At 35.2% G+C, this 16,849-nt stretch overlaps 1 protein-coding gene across 1 annotated transcript in view; it reads right to left on the minus strand.

The window, feature by feature from the left end:
* fz (frizzled) overlaps nucleotides 1–16,135 on the minus strand; it is a 326,760-nt gene extending 310,625 nt beyond the window's left edge. The window contains exon 1 of the mRNA XM_069835560.1: nucleotides 14,660–16,135. Coding sequence (XP_069691661.1) covers nucleotides 14,660–15,890 — 1,231 coding nt within the window. The 5' untranslated portion in view covers nucleotides 15,891–16,135. The remainder of the gene's footprint in view (nucleotides 1–14,659) is intronic.
* Between the last annotated feature and the right edge of the window lie 714 nt (nucleotides 16,136–16,849).

Here is a 16,849-nt window from a genome sequence, read left to right on the forward strand (position 1 = left end):
TTAATATGGTCATTACCACGGAACGGATTTATATGGACTAAAAATATATGAAATATGTAAATATATATGTAGTTATTTTTACCAAAATATGGAATTAAATATGGATTTTTACCAAAATATGGAATTAAATATGGACTTAAAATTATAAAAAAATGACTATGTACGTTAAATATTGGTACATTTTAATCAAACTAAACAAAAAATATAATGGACGTACCTTATCTTCCAATGTAGTTTCAACAAAACACAATTTTTATTGTCTGTTACCATAACAATAGGTTACAAACATTTCTTTCAAGTGCTGAAAAGTGAATCTTCTTCTATTGTCTCTGAGGATAGATTTATACTGACTAAAAGAGCGTTCGACGTCACAAGAAGTAACTGGTACATAATTCAATTTCACAATGTCTGCTGGGGATAAGTCCAAGTTAATCTTCACTGTTGATTCACCACTCATCACAGCAACAACCTTTTGTAGTTCTTCATATCCAGGGTTTTTTGAAAGTACAGTGTCCACCTTAGCTCTTACTGCATCTGCAACTTTACCTCTACCACGATTCAGTTGTTCCACAGTACTATTTATAATTTCAAAACTTTCAGATAGTGAAAGGTGCCTATTTTGGAGACTTTTGAGCGTTTTTATGATGCATGAAAATGTATGCTGAATGTGAGCTAAGTCATTCTTCACACTTATGTCACAGGTAACTGTTTTCGCAGTATCAATTGAGACTGCATCTTCAGAGTCCAATGCAAGGAGAACATTGTTAATAGAGTCTATATGTTCGGCATAATATTCAACTGCTTCTAGCCATGTACCCCATCTAGTTAAAATTGGCTTTGGTGGCAATGGAATTTCAGGGTACATTTCTTTCAACACGTTAACTCTACTGGGAGCTTTGAGAAATACTTTTTTCACTGATGAAATCAACAAATCTACTTTAGGGAAATTGTCTCTGACCACTTCTGCCACACGATGAAATGCATGCGCCACACAAGTAAAATGAGTCAATTTAGGATATACAACAGATAATGCTTGTCCAGCTTTGACCATATAAGGGGCAGCATCGCTAATAAAGAATAACACATTATCGTACATAATACCCTTTGGCCACAGGATACCCATAGCTTCGTTGAACAGTTTAACTATAGTTTTGTTATTGCACTTTTCTAGAACATCACAATGTAAAAGAATTCGTTCAGAATATTGTTCACTTAACAAACCGATAACTACATTACCAACAAGTCTACCTTCTTTGTCGGGAGTCTCATCAATGGAAACCCAAATTGAACTATCTTTAATTTCATCTCTTATCTTCTGTATTGTCTCATCGTAGATGGATGGAGCATACGTCTTCCTAAGTGTTGACTCATCCGGGATTGTATGTTGAGTATATTTTTCAAGGAATTCCCTGAAGACCTTATTCTTTAGTTTGTAGAGAGGAATATCAGCAGAGATGAGAGAACGGCACAGGTCGATGTTAAACTCAGATCTTACATTCGATGTTGTTGGTTGTGTTAAAAACAATTGTCTCTGCTTGGAATTTAGTTGTTTGTTGGCCTGATGTTTACTAGTTGTAATGTGTTGTTGCACCAGGAACTTTTGTGTAGATGATACTGCACACTGACACAAATTACAAAATAATATTTTATTGTCAGTTGATAAACCATCTTCTTTAAATTCTGAAATGTAACTTGTTAGTTTTGATTTTAAATTGACTGAATGACGTACTTTTGGCATATTTACCGTCTTTATAGTATGATTTACAAAACTGAACCTATGTGTACTCTGACTGGCATTTAACTGTTGAGCTGCACAACTGAAGTCTGTTAAAAATTTTAAATTAAATTAATACAGTTTTGTAACTTACTTTCCCATTGTTGATAGGACTGCTAATTTTCAAATAACTCTGATGTTAAAGGGATTACTGAACATGTGTTTAAATCTCTATTGTTGAAATGTATTTTTAAAAGTTAATGGAATTTTGTTTTGTTTTATTGTTAAACCTAATATAATATGGACTGTTTTATATGAAATATGGAAAATATATGGAAATTAACGAAAATATGTACTAAACTCTAAAATATGGAAAAATATGGAAAATAAAAGTAGGATTTTTCAACCCTACACATTGTGAAACATAAAGATAATGCAAAATATAAATTATATTAGCTTTATAAGTAAATATGTATTTACATATAAATCCTTTCCCTGGTCATTACAAATGCTAGTCGCACTGAAATTGCAATTGAATTAAACAGAATGGGTATCATAGCAATACGTGAGCTAAAAACATCTTCTCCTTTCGTTTTTCCAGTTAATATTGCGACTTCTATTTCGCATGAGTTCTTCACACCATTTCATGTTGGTGCATAATTTTGGTGGGTTAATATTTCGCAATAGTACTTCTGGTTATTCAATATTAAGTAAATTATGTGGTAGCAATCCTTGTAGTTTGAAAGAATTCTAGAATTCAGTTGATAAAAAACAGCCTGCTCTCTATCTACAACTGCATCGAGAAATTCATAATACGGTCCAGGACTGCGTAAAGATATTTATTGTACGAATTATCTAGTTTTAGTCTTCATGATGTGTACCAACAATGTTATAATTTCCATGGCCTCGTGAAAGTCGAAGTTGAATACAAAAGACAATAATAAAAAACAATTGACTATAGAAGACAGCATTTTAATATTACACATGAATTTTTAATTAATTTAACGTCCATTTGTACAATTTTAATATAGCCTATGTTTTTCTCCTGGTTATGAAGGTTAAATATGCAAACTTTGGCACATATCGGTCAAAGCGTGTAGATTTGTATAGAGAAAATACATACCCACATTCACTTTTATATATAAAGATTTCAGTATACAGTAATTGTATGGTAACTTTGAGATAGCATAAATAAAATACTACGGATATATTATTTATGTAGTAAAACTCCCTTTATGGCGGGTTAAAATAAAATAACGAATGCAAATAAATTATCAAAATAATAAAAAAAGAGGACTTGAGCTCAGGTTCGAACTTGGGTTCCCATACATCAAAGTCATTCATCTTACCACAACACTACAGAGAGCTACGTATTTAAGTGCATGAATTTAAGTATTATGAATGTTTCACATTTGCTGTCTATTATGTTTGATTTTGAATTTATAAAAACTAAAGAAATATGAGTGTTTTATGTCATTTTGTATTGTATATTATTGCCCATGACACATTCAATCAAGAAATTGTCCCTCATTTTTGTAATATTAATTTACTGTTATTTTACTTCATATTTCAATAACAATATGGCCGCTTTTACAACGGAAGAAGACATGATTGGATGACGTCAATAAAAGACAGTTGACTGTAGAATAGGAGGCCATTTTAATATCATACAATATGCCTTATTTATTTCTAATTTTTATTCTTTCCAATAATTTAACGTCCATCTGTCCAATTTTAATGTAGCCTATGTTCTTCTCCGGGTTATGAAGGTTAAATGTGCAAACTTTGACAAATATCGGTGAAAGCGTGTAGATTTGTATTGAGTACATACATACATACATACATACATACATACATACATACATACATACATAGCCACATTGACTTTTATATATAAGATAAACCACTGGAATGGCATGGGCACACAAAAATAATGACAGGTGAAATATCACCAAAGAGAATTACAGAATAGATACCACCTAGCAGTGGCGGCTGATTGGCTGAGCCAAGTGAGGCCGGGCCTCAGTCACTTTGCTTCCTTAAACTCAAAAGTTTAGTGGTTTTTAGTTGTATACTGTATAACATATTATATTAGTTATTTCAATGAAGCGTATAGAGTTGTAGAAGTGGTGGTGGTGATCCTCATAAAATCTTATTATTCATGTCACATTTCTTCCTATATTATAGCAATGTGATAATCCCACAAAATCCATATGGTCTTTCAACAGAACACAGAGCTCAAAATACACCGCTGCCATCTCCTTCTCGGAATGGGCGGATATTACACGGGCACGAGTGAGATATTGCATACATATACAGTATCCCACAAATCATGTTTGTTACATCTAACTAGCGGTTGTTAGAGAAACACTATTATAACGCTAAACGTTTCGAATGCGTCAAATTATACATATCTTGTTAGGCAGCAAAGAAAGACGGAACCATGCGGAGAAAGGTTACACAGCGGCTCGCTTAATCAAACTACCAGGGAACTGATGTTCTGTATGAAACAGAAAAATCCCTCAGAAACGGAAAATGTATACAAAAAGGATCCGTTTATATATTTACAGCGGCGATCCAAGAAGTAGGGTGGAGCAACAGGCTTTCTCTAGTAGAAGAAAACTAATTTTAACTCCCTCACATCTTTAACCATTTCCTTGGTGGCAGCAAACCTTAGTTAAAACATATGTCACAGGCAGGCAGGCAGGACACTGGCCCACTTCCAGATGATGTAGAAATGTGAAATACATTGGGGGAGAACACTTCCCAACCACGAAAACATGGCGCCATCTGAATCCCAATTTCAAAGCATTCTTTGCAGATTAAAACTCTGCAAAAAAGATGGAAGGGAATTCTAACTGCGTGGTATTACGTTGAAGTGATTGGTCGTTGTGTGATTTGGTTTCAAATAATAGTCTAATCGTAGGTCACCACTTGATGAAAATTATCTTAGTATAATCATAAAAAAGAACTTGAAGATTGAATGTATACCGTACCTAGTGCAAGAAGATAAATGCAGAATTCCTCCTTTTCTAATTGTATTTCAGAAAATATCAATTGTATTTAAGAAATTATCAAATATATTTCAGATTAGTCAATTTAATTTCAGAAATTTTCAATTGTATTTCAGATTTGTCAATTCAATTTCAGATAGTATCAATTGTACTTCAGATTTGTCAATTGTATTTCAGATGGTATCAAATGTATTTCAGATTTGTCAATTGTATTTCAGATGGTATCAAATGTATTTCAGATTTGTCAATTGTATTTCAGATGGTATCAAATGTATTTTGAGAAAATAAGCAATGCATTTAAGATTACATAATCATTTTTATTTCACAAAATAACATATGTAGGCCTGCTTGAGATTTTAACATATAATTTTAAAAATGGAAAATGGATTTAAAAAATCCTGAACTTTATTGCATTTTAGCGTCCGATAGGCATATTCACCACAGCTAAAGCTGCAGCTTGATGAATTGTGATGTACTAAACGAGCACAATTACCACCAACAATATTATGTGTGTTACTTCATCAATTTTACTCTCTACAGTAGGTAAATTAGCCTACAACACCAGGAGCTATGACGTCAGGAATTCCAAGATGGGTTTTTACGTACGTCTTCACTTTAAACCAAATGATCTCGATGGGATTTAGCATTGAAAAATAAGGTGCCAACCGTAACTTCTGAAATACAATTGATGTTTTCTGAAATACAATTGATACTATCTGAAACTGAACTAATCTGAAATACAAATGATACTATCTGAAATTAAATTGACAAATCTGAAATACAATTGACACTATCTGAAATTGAATTGACTAATCTGAAATACAAGTGACAAATCCGAAATACAATTGATATTTTCTGAAATACAACTGGAAAAGGTGTAATAACATCTTGACTGTAATTTACACGATGATATTCAAATTTCATTTATTTTTACAATAATATGTTACTGGTTGCTAAGTAGCAAGATGCGCGGAGAGTATCGCAGAAATGGCAACGGATTCTTTTCCCGAACAGGCACCCACTTTAAAGTTCCACGTTAAAAATCGGGAGTCGTAAAGATGACACATACTGTCTCATTAGTCAATCTACACTTTTTACGTGTTTCGTAATATTTCAATTCCTTTGTCAAGTTGCGATTTATAGTATCGTTCACCGTTTGTTTTCAACTATAGGCTATAGGCCTATTTAAAAAGACATACAAAAATGAAATCATTTAACTATTCACTGATATCAAAGAATATACTTTCTTTTCTGAATTCATTGTTTGTTTTAATAGTTGTATGCAGTTAAAATTGTACAGACTCGGGTGCAGATTGGAGGGGGAAATAAAACAGATTAAAATAAATAAAAAAAAACTATTACACGTTTTGTAAGTGCATAGTTAATTAGATAATTGGGCTGAAAGTCTACGTAGCATGGCAACAGCGCGTCGTCGACTCACGTACGAAAGCACACACGCACTCGGTCTGAACAACTAAGTTCCGTCCCTCAGTCACTTCAATAGAGTTGCCAGATTTCTTAATGGCAGGAAATAAAGGTAGTTTACATGTTAATAATTTTATGTGATTTGCAAGAAAGCAGTCCATTTTATTGAAAAACTGCAATGTAATAAATCATTCCTTATCAATTTCCCTAACGATAAGAGTAAAAAATCAGAATCGTATGTAGGCTATATACTTATCGAGTGAAACAGTTTAACATTTAGGAGAAAATGATATTTTTCTGAGAAAAGTATTCATTTGGAACTAATATGGTATTATAATTTTTAGTCTTTCAAGACAGCGAATGAAAATTTGTCGACCAACATGATTTTAAAATTATTTCTGTTAAATGATTTCAGGAGTTCTTTTTGTTGTATTTGCTACCCCTTGGGTTATACTGAATTCGTAAAGCATTTCATGTAAGCTAGATAATATTATTTATTCCTCAATTATAACAATTAATAAATGGAGGTATAATTAATTATGTACATAACAATTAATTTTTCATAAATGTGTGTGGGGTATGGTCTATAAAAATTATGAAGAAAATAGTTTACATTACATTAATTTGAAATAAATCGTCAATGAGCGTTATAAATTTTAAATTTCAGCTTATAACTTAGGCCTAGGTCTTATATTTCACACATATCATTCCCGGATAAACTGACTCGTAGATATGAATATGAACAAAATGCGTCCAATAGTTTTGGAGAAATCACTTTAGAAGACATATGTCATGACCAAAAATACTTTTTACGTAAAATACGTATTTTCCCTGCACTGGGTATAGGTATCCGTTTCGGGATCCGTGTTGAAACTAGAACTGACAATTTAAAATGCTTAATGTAACAACAATATGAGCCACAGCTGAATGCTAATGCCATTAGTAGTTATGTCGTGCAACATGTGTGGCCACGCCCAATGACGCCACCTCCTCTCGCAACGGACATGAGAACGCCGAAATTGCATATAAAATTAGTCGTGCCGTGCGGCCTCTCTCAGTATTATCTCGGCAACGACAGCAGCTACAAACCTGTGTGAGACCACTCACACTTGATTTGTAATAGCGAGTTCTACAATATTAAAAGACAACAGATAACTTGTGTACGATATACACTTTGAGTGAAGCATAGTGATAAAACTGTTGTGGGTTTGAACTAGTTTCGGAATGTTGCTTCATATGACGTGAAAATATATTGCATGCCCTTCATTAATTACATACTTCTCTTATCATACATCCATACTCTCAATTTGTAAACCGAAACAATAAAACATTCAAACACACACATTCATTTCCGAAACTGGGTGACAAAAATATTCTACGTGCCGGTGGATTCCAGACGCAACGCAGACTTTTTTTTTAGATATGAGGAATATTGAAAACGTTTTTTTAAATTATACATACTAGGTTCAAAAAGTTCCCGGAATTTGCTAGTATCATAGAAACAACGTACTTTAAACACTATTCTACAGCATTCCTTTCAAAATAGTTGCCTTCCGCAACAACACACTTTTGCCAACGCGTGTAGAGTTCCTGGAAGCAGGCCTGGAAGCCATTTTGTGAAACCCGTCTTAGTGCTCTCGTCGCGTTTGCGATAACCTCTTCAGCATTGAATCTCCGTACTTTCAGATGACTTTTCAGACGGGGAAACAGAAAGTAATCAGGTGGTGAGAGATCAGGAGAGTATGGTGGGTGATCCAAAGCAGTTATGTTGTGCTGGCAAGAAAATTCTTTACAATAATTGCGCGATGAGCAGGTGCATTTTCATGCATAAGGAACCAGTTGTTTTCTACCCACTTTTCTGGACGTTTCCTTCTCACTAAGTCCCAGAGGCGAAGGAGGATTTCTACGTACAATTCTTTCATTACACTACGACCTTCTGGAATGAACTCATGGTGGATGAGACCCTGAGAGTCGAAGAAAACTTCCAACATAACTTTGCCTTTGGAAGTGTCTCTAGGAAATTTTTGCTTCCGAGGAGATGTTTTCAATTTCCACTCAGATGACTGTCGTTTAGGGACTGGGTCGTACAAGTAGCACCAAGTTTCATCACCAGCAATAATTTTGTTTGAGAAATCTCTGCAGGAGTTTTGTGTAACAAAACACAGAACTTGATGTTTGTACGTTGCTCTGTGGACATAATTACAAAATGCGACGAACAAACAAAACACTATGATAAACAATTGCCTACAACTCAAAACCAACAATCGCCATTATCAACAAACTTTAAGGAAATGACATCATGAATGTTACCAACAAAACAAATGTATAATATCCCTTGTTATATATTAATACGAAAAATGGTAGTAAAATTCCGGGAACTTTTTGAACCCAGTAGTATATAAGTTATATATATATATATATATATATATATATATATATATATAACTTATATATATATTTTTTTTTTGTACAGTACGACAGTAGGCCTATTTCGTATATATCGAAAACGTGAAGTACGTTAGTAACTAGTGGGTCGGTAAATTCACAATTTCTGTCCCTATTAACTTAGGCCTACTACTTTTCTCAGTATAAAAGTAATGAAATAATATTTATAATTTAGCTATGAATACGCCGTACATTCCAGTAACCAAAGACATTGTAAAGCATATTTGTTGTTCCAAGAACCTCAGTTCCACACAAAAATTCGGCAACAGCATTGAGATGTGTGTTAATGAAAGGCATGAGATGTAGCTTTTGCGTGTGCGAAGACAAAACCTGTATTATTTCTGCAAGTATCAATTTCAAGAATGACTTTCAAGTGTAATTTATTTTATGACTGTTTCTAGTTTATTTAATGATATAATAATGACTATATTATTTATAATGGGTTACAAGCTGCTTGGTCGATACTGAATGAGGAAATGGCAACGCTGTGGAGAGTACGATTAGACTAGTATGTGTAAATTAATAAGGTCTCTTATCTGACATTTTCCTCGAGCGAGATGATACATTCATCCCTATACCACGTGACCTTTCCGACTCAAGAAGCAACTCAAAAACTGTTGTCAAAAGATACACGTGCATTTCAACTAGCCTATGTTTACATTATCATATTCTCTTCATAAGCCTCGCATACGTTCATTTACGATATATTACCTTACTCTAGGCTTCTCATCTGTTAAAATTGTACTTACTTACATCATGATGTAACTTCTTTAACGAAGTTCCATAAAAAAAAACTGCGGCGTTATCTGTATTTTCACTGGGTCCACCACGTCATATATTCTTCTAGGAAATAATGAAACTATTTAATAGCACTAAACCTAATATTTACACATTCCAGGGAACAACTGGATAATACGCAAGGTAGACCAACGTCGGTAGTCGACGTTGCTCGCTGGCCACTAGTCACCGGGCCGTACCGACCCGTGTCAAACAAAAGACAATCGAAATGGTAGTAGTAAAATTCGCGACTATCTTCTTAAGTAATTCACTTCATTAGTCAAGTGCAAGGTTCATGCAATGCAACGGCGGAGTTTTGAATACACCAAATGAAAATGCAGATGTAGTACGATCTTAAAGTAGATTATCACAACGAAATAAAGGAAGAAAAAGGTGCGTTTCAGGGAATACCATTCAAATGAAGAAAAGTAAATTTCCAGTTAATGTTGACCGAAGCGTTAAGTACGTAATTATGACCGCGTTGCCTTTTTATTTGTGGGCTAGAGAAAATACCTCGTCTTTTACAAAGAAAACATTTAGCGGCCAAGAAATTATTCACCGCTTTCATCATATTATTGTTTACCAAAACTACGAAACAAAAATTATCATAAGAGCCATGACCGACAGGATCATTTTGGCTGTCTGCGCATGCGCGAACTTGGATAATAAAAACTTAAACTAACCAAACCTAACCTTCGTATAATATGCAAGATGTATAATCGGAGCAAGTAGGGATCTTCTTGATTTGTTCTGGAATGTACACTTACTTACTTACTTACTTACAAATGGCTTTTAAGGAACCCGAAGGTTCATTGCCGCCCTCACATAAGCCCGCCATCGGTCCCTATCCTGTGCAAGATTAATCCAATCTCTATCATCATACCCCACCTCCCTCAAATCCATTTTAATATTATCCTCCCATCTACGTCTCGGCCTCCCTAAAAGTCTTTTTCCCTCCGGTCTCCCAACTAACACTCTATATGCATTTCTGGATTCGCCCATACGTGCTACATGCCCTGCCCATCTCAAACGTCTGGATTTTAAGTTCCTAATTATGTCAGGTGAAGAATACAATGCGTGCAGTTCTGTGTTGTGTAACTTTCTCCATTCTCCTGTAACTTCATCCCGCTTAGCCCCAAATATTTTCCTAAGCACCTTATTCTCAAACACCCTTAACCTATGTTCCTCTCTCAGAGTGAGAGTCCAAGTTTCACAACCATACTGGAATGTACACACGAAAATAAATTCTAGTAACGACCACGCTGTCACTGCATGAGTGATCCGCGCAAGCGCCACAGCAAAACTGTTCCTGTCGCGAGCCTCTCTTCTAAGCTACGTAATATACTCGCAATATTTACGCAAATACATCTTGTCGCTAACATGTCTGAGAACGAAGGAGATAGGGAGAAAAAAAATTCTCCTTCTAACAACGCCACAGACCAACGTCATGTCCTTACATTGGCGACATTGTGTATTTAGTTAAACTTGGTCGTAACCGTAACGGCACGGTTCGAAGCTACCGTAGCAAATTCTCCAGTTTAGAGCATTTCAGATTTAAACTGCAATCATAAAAATTTACATAAATCCAACACGACTGGCTACTAAAAACCAGTGTCAGGGTTCAAAACCACAATTTAATTCTATCCGAAGCTAAAAATTCACTCATCACTTTATTTAGACAATAATTCGCTCATAGGGAGTGGACTTCTGTGGAGAGTCCTCTCTGTTAAGTGCGAAAAAAAACAGCACGAATTAGGCCTACACTGTTATAAAACAGCAAAAATTAGCAATGCAGACAACACGAAGAAGGAAAGGGATACCGTACGCAATTGTTTTATTGCAGCTTTCGATGAGTGTTCTCATGATTTGCTTTTGTTACTGCAAGCGCGCTTGTCAATGTAAATAATGCTGTTATAGGCTATGTACTATACAGCGTGTTAATTATGGAATATTATTGCTAATAACTCTTTATATAGGCCCTATTAATTTTATGAAAAAATACCAAAAACAAAAGTTGTTGGAGATATCTAACTAAAGCTTATGGCTGTGGCCTCACAAAAGTATTGATTCATGTACAGTGTGTGGCAAAAAAAAATAACTTTTTTAAATGGCACCCTATATCAAATTTTACACATTTGAAATCTCCATTCAATTTTACATACAAATAGATGTTTGACTCAGCATAAATGATGAATACTCTCTTGTAAATGTTATGGTTCTTTCAAATGGTTTGATTAATGTAACACAAAATAAATGTGTGTATTCATATGGAGTAGGCCAGGAAACAAACAAAATAACATAAATCAATAATGACTCCTTTTCATTCCTGAGTTTAAAACTGTTCATCATGGCAATGCTTTCCGAAAGAGAAAGGATGGAAATCCTAATGATGGTTGGTTATGGTGAAAGAGAAATCAACAAGAGGTATGTAATTTATTTAATGAGGTATATTCAAATAAGAACATAATAAAGTCAACAGTTCCAAAAATAGTTAAAAAATTTAATGAAACAGGAACTGTCAAGAATAAATAAAAAGTTGGAAGATCAAAAACAATTATAGGTGATGAAAATGCCCTTGATATGATGTTATGCATTGAAGAAGATCCTCATATATCAACTAGACAGGTGGCACTTAAATATGTCAGTCATGTATCAGTATGGAAATTGTTGAAATCACAGAAGTGGCATCCATATAAAATTCATCTTGTGCAAGAGTTAAATGAGGATGATTTTGATAGAAGAAATAAATTCTGTGAAACAATGATTGGGATGACAGATCAGAACCCACATTTTGAGAAGTGTATCATATTTTCAGATGAAGCAACTTTCTCTCTACATGGCACCGTCAATCGCCGTAACTGTCGGTATTGGTTTCCTCACAACTCTCATTGGATGGCAGAAGCATATACACAGTATCCACAAAAAGTCGATGTATGGACAGGTTTAGTGGGAAGCAACAAAATTGGTACATTTTTCATAGACGGAAATTTGAACTCTGATAAGTATCAACAGCTTCTGCATGATGATGTTATCCCAACTTCCAGACAGTTGTTTCCTGGTGTGTGTCAAGGGAAAATCTGGTGCACCTCCACATTATGGTAGAAGAGTAATGGATTTTCTCAACCAAATGTTCCCTGGTAGATGGATTGGAAGAAGAGGGCACAGTGAATGGCCAGCTAGATCGCCTAATCTCAACCCAACAGGATTTCTTCCTGTGGGGTTATTTAAAGTCCAGGGTGTGTCGTGACAGACGGAACAGTATTGAAGACCTGAAATTAAGGATTATAATGAGATGGAACTGATCACTCCTTAAACTGTGAGAAAGTCAATACTGCTTTCGTGATAGACTAGAGCATTGTTTGGCCGTGGTTCTCATTTTGAACATTTGTTATCATTTTAAACATTCTCTGAAACAGTTATGTTATTGTTTTGTTTGTTTCACGACCTACTCCATATGAATACACACATTTATTTTGTGTTACATCAAAGCATTTGAAGGAATAGGCTAATAACATTTACAAGAGAGTATTCATCATTTATGCTGAGTCAAACTTCTATTTGTATGTAAAGTTGAATGGAGATTTCAAATATGTAAAATTTAATACAGAGTGACCATTTATTTATTTATTTATTTTTACTTTTTTATTTATTCTTTTTTTTTTTGGGTCACATCCTGTACATGAATCAATACTTATGTGACACCACAGCCGTAGGTTTCAGTTTGATATTTCCAACAACTTTATGTTTTTGGTATTTTTTCATAAAATGAATATATAAAGAGTTAATTAGCAATATTCTATACTTAAATAACACACTGTATACTGTATCAACGCAGATTTTTTTCGTGTCTAACCGTGGGAATGAACGAACCCTACAAGTAATCGTTACTCTCTTAGTGAAAGAATTTAGTACAGCTTGTTTACGTTTCAGCTGTTGAAGATTTGGTCATACTCGAACACACATAAAAAAAAAAAGAATTCCTAATAGACAGTACCGATGTGTTTATTGTACGAATATTTTCTGTTTGGATCACTGTCTCATGGAAAAATTATACACAGCTGTATGTAGGCTACTTAGCCTACACCTGTTAAAGACTATGGGCCATATTCATAGACATTCTTAGCGCGGGCTTCCGATGGATGATCAGCGAACTAACGTTTTTCGTATTCATAAACCAGCGTTAGCGATATGATATGATAATACATGATATGAATCCTGTACAAGTAATCACTCGATAGCCAGGGCTAGTTTAGCTCGCTCGTAGCGCGGGCTAGCGAAATGTCTTGCATAGCACCCTATGGTATTTGTTTTTTTTTTTACCACGCTTCATTTAGCAAAACATTTTGTATTATAAAAATCTGTTCTAGTAAGCTCGCATGTCATTAATTTTATGGCACATTTGAATCACCGTATGTTCTCAAAATCTTCGTAGGCCTTTGGACAATTATTTCGGTAGAAGTGCACAATCCGAGACAATAAAGTAAATACTCGCCTTTCATGCCCTTTTTTTTTTTTTTGTGCAAGAGAAAAATACAATTTTTTGGTCCAAGGAAAATACTCGTCTTCATACGCTGATTTTTATTATTATTTTTATGTCCTGTTTCCATGGTTATTTCAGAACAGAAATAATATATCAGTAGTGCTGAACAGCAACCTCGTACGTCAAAATATTCAATTTTACAGGAGAGCGAAAAAAAAAAAACATTTTAATATACTGATAACAAACAAACAGGCCTTTCTTACATAGGCCTAAGAGAGTAATTAAATATCTTCTCGTAAGATGTGTTTGCAGAGGATTAGGAAAGACTTTTTATGGAGATAAAGTGAAATTTCATTTTGTTCATTTTTTGACATACGAGGTTGCTGTTCAACATCATATAGGATGTGTGTATCGCCTAGGATTCTGCACTTCTAATTTTTTTTTTAAGTTAGAGTTTCTCGAATGTAGATCTTCAATTTGAGGCCTAGTAGGCCTATATGGAACGGCATAACAATGGCCAGTTGGAGGGACCTTTCCCAAATTGAACATACACCCATAAGTAGTCTAAATTAGATGCAGTACTTGTTATGAGCCCAGTATTCTTTTAGAGTATTTGAAAATTATATTTAAAACTATAACTTAATTAAACTGCAGTTAAATATGCCGTAAATCTCCATGTTTAAAACTTAAGAATGAAGACCCCTTGAACACAAACAATACTACTGCTTATGGGCATTTTAAATTTCGAAACAAGGTCCTCAGGCCTACTCGTGAAACAAAAAGAAAAAGTAGCTTTGCACAAACCTTCAACTTTTCCCATGGCGAGAATTGTGATGGTCTTGATGGCAGGTACTGCCCATGCTGCAAGATGGAAATACTGGGAATTTGCTTCAATTGCTTCATGACCCCACTTAAGTCCAGCAGCTAAGAACCATGTCAGCGTTAGTACAACCCACCAAATTGACGACGCCATGCTGAAGAAATACAGTACCATGAAGAGGATAGTACACCATTGGTGTTTTGTCCCTTGGGTTATTGTCGGTACCATCTGCAAGTGTGGTAACTCCAATGGTGCTGGGAAAGGTTCACGACATGCTATTGAATCCTTCGCACAAAAACCTACCACATATGCTATCGCTACCATAAGATAACACACAGACAGGAATATTATGGGTCGTTCTGGATAACGAAAGCGATCTGTATCTATAAGAAAAGTTAACACTGTGAAAAGGCAAGAGGCCGCACATAACACAGACCAAACTCCGACCCAGACACGAGCAAACTGCCTCTCTTCATCACTGAAAAACATTCCATGGCAAGGTGCCCCACAATTTTTCTCCACTTTGTCTCCCACTTTTAAGGAATAATCCATCTCTTTAGGAACCTTAAAGTGTACTGGGCATACAAACCCATAGTCCCTCGCACCATCTGGTATCTTGGGAAATTTTGAATCGAAAGCTGGTGTTCCAGGTGAAAGAGGATAATTATCACCATGAGTAATTTGGCCTCCCATGTGGTTTCCTCCTCCTGGTCCATTTGTATTCGTATTGTTTTCACCAACACAAATATCAGTACCTGTTTCTGGAAATTTTGCACAGTCTAGTTCTTCAGGCCATGGGAATCCGAACTTGTTCATGAGAGCTTCACAACCATGCCGTGCTGACATGCATAGCGATCTGCAAGGAGGTATTGCTTTTTCTAATATCGTGCATACGGGAGCGTAAATTGAACACAAGAAAAACTGCAGATCAGGACTGCATTTGACTTTCACTAAAGGGAAATACTGATGCACTTCCAAACCGGCATCTTCTTGTTTCTGATGATTGAGAAGATTTGGCATGATTGTCTCGTTATACTGTATGTCCATGCAAAATGGAATATTAATAGGTTCACAGCGATTATGATGAGGAAGATTATCCCTTTCTGAAACTCGTGATGTAATTCCACTACTTCGCTGAGATGCCGAAACGACGGCCAGAGTCCAACTCCACAGCATCCACCAACAACACAAACTCCCACGAACACCCATGGTCATGGTTGCTTCAGAAGAGGCTTCTTTCTGCTATTTGAACCACCGCCACACGACCTAACATATTAATTTTACGTTGTTTCACTCACATCTCACTATTTTCTCGGCATGGTTATTCATTTACTCACTTTGGTTTCATTTTACGTAACGACTATAATTCATAACACCGCCACTATGCACAAAGGTTATTACAACAATATATTTTAACACCGGAACCTAACACCACCTCCTCTCACTCTGGGATCAAAACAACACTGGTAGCCGACAGCAACATGGCTGACGTAAATTGAGCCCGCGAACAGTGCTGGCAACGTAGCGCGTTTATTTTTCGCTAAACAGTATTATCTAATTTGAACATTCACAAAAGCAATGACAATGTCCAGATACACGGTCAAATAATTATCTATGATGATATCGACATGAACGTCGCAGTGGACACAGTATTCATTATATGTATAAATAAAAAAACCATCCATAATTTATTACAATTTTAGACAACAAATATTCACCTTTGGTTCTTACTTCTGCCGCTAGATAGCGAGCCATATCAATTATCTTCTCCCTCTAGTGGCAACTTTAGTTTCTAATCAGTCATCCTACTTGCTGTTACGATCTGAGGGGAATTGAAGCCAGACAAAATTTCTCGATCCCTCTTTTACTTGTGCTTAAATACGCAAAAGGCCACTATAACACTTTCTCAAAGTCAAATGCCAGAAGTAAAAATTCTAATGGTACTTCATACTTTATGCAGGATCTCAAATTCATTTTTGAATGAAAAAAATCCTTTATATATGTTAAAAAAAAAAAGTGAGACGGGATGCAAGGAAATCCCTATGATTGCGTATAACATCTATACAAGAATCGCGATAATGAATACCATTTGCTATAAGATCTAGGCGTCTCTAATGAATAAAACAAACCCTCACACATTAGAAGAGCTAAAGGAAAACATTAGAAATTAAATC

The sequence above is a fragment of the Periplaneta americana genome, chromosome 9 (genome assembly GCF_040183065.1).
Source record: "Periplaneta americana isolate PAMFEO1 chromosome 9, P.americana_PAMFEO1_priV1, whole genome shotgun sequence".
NCBI lineage: Eukaryota > Metazoa > Arthropoda > Insecta > Blattodea > Blattidae > Periplaneta > Periplaneta americana.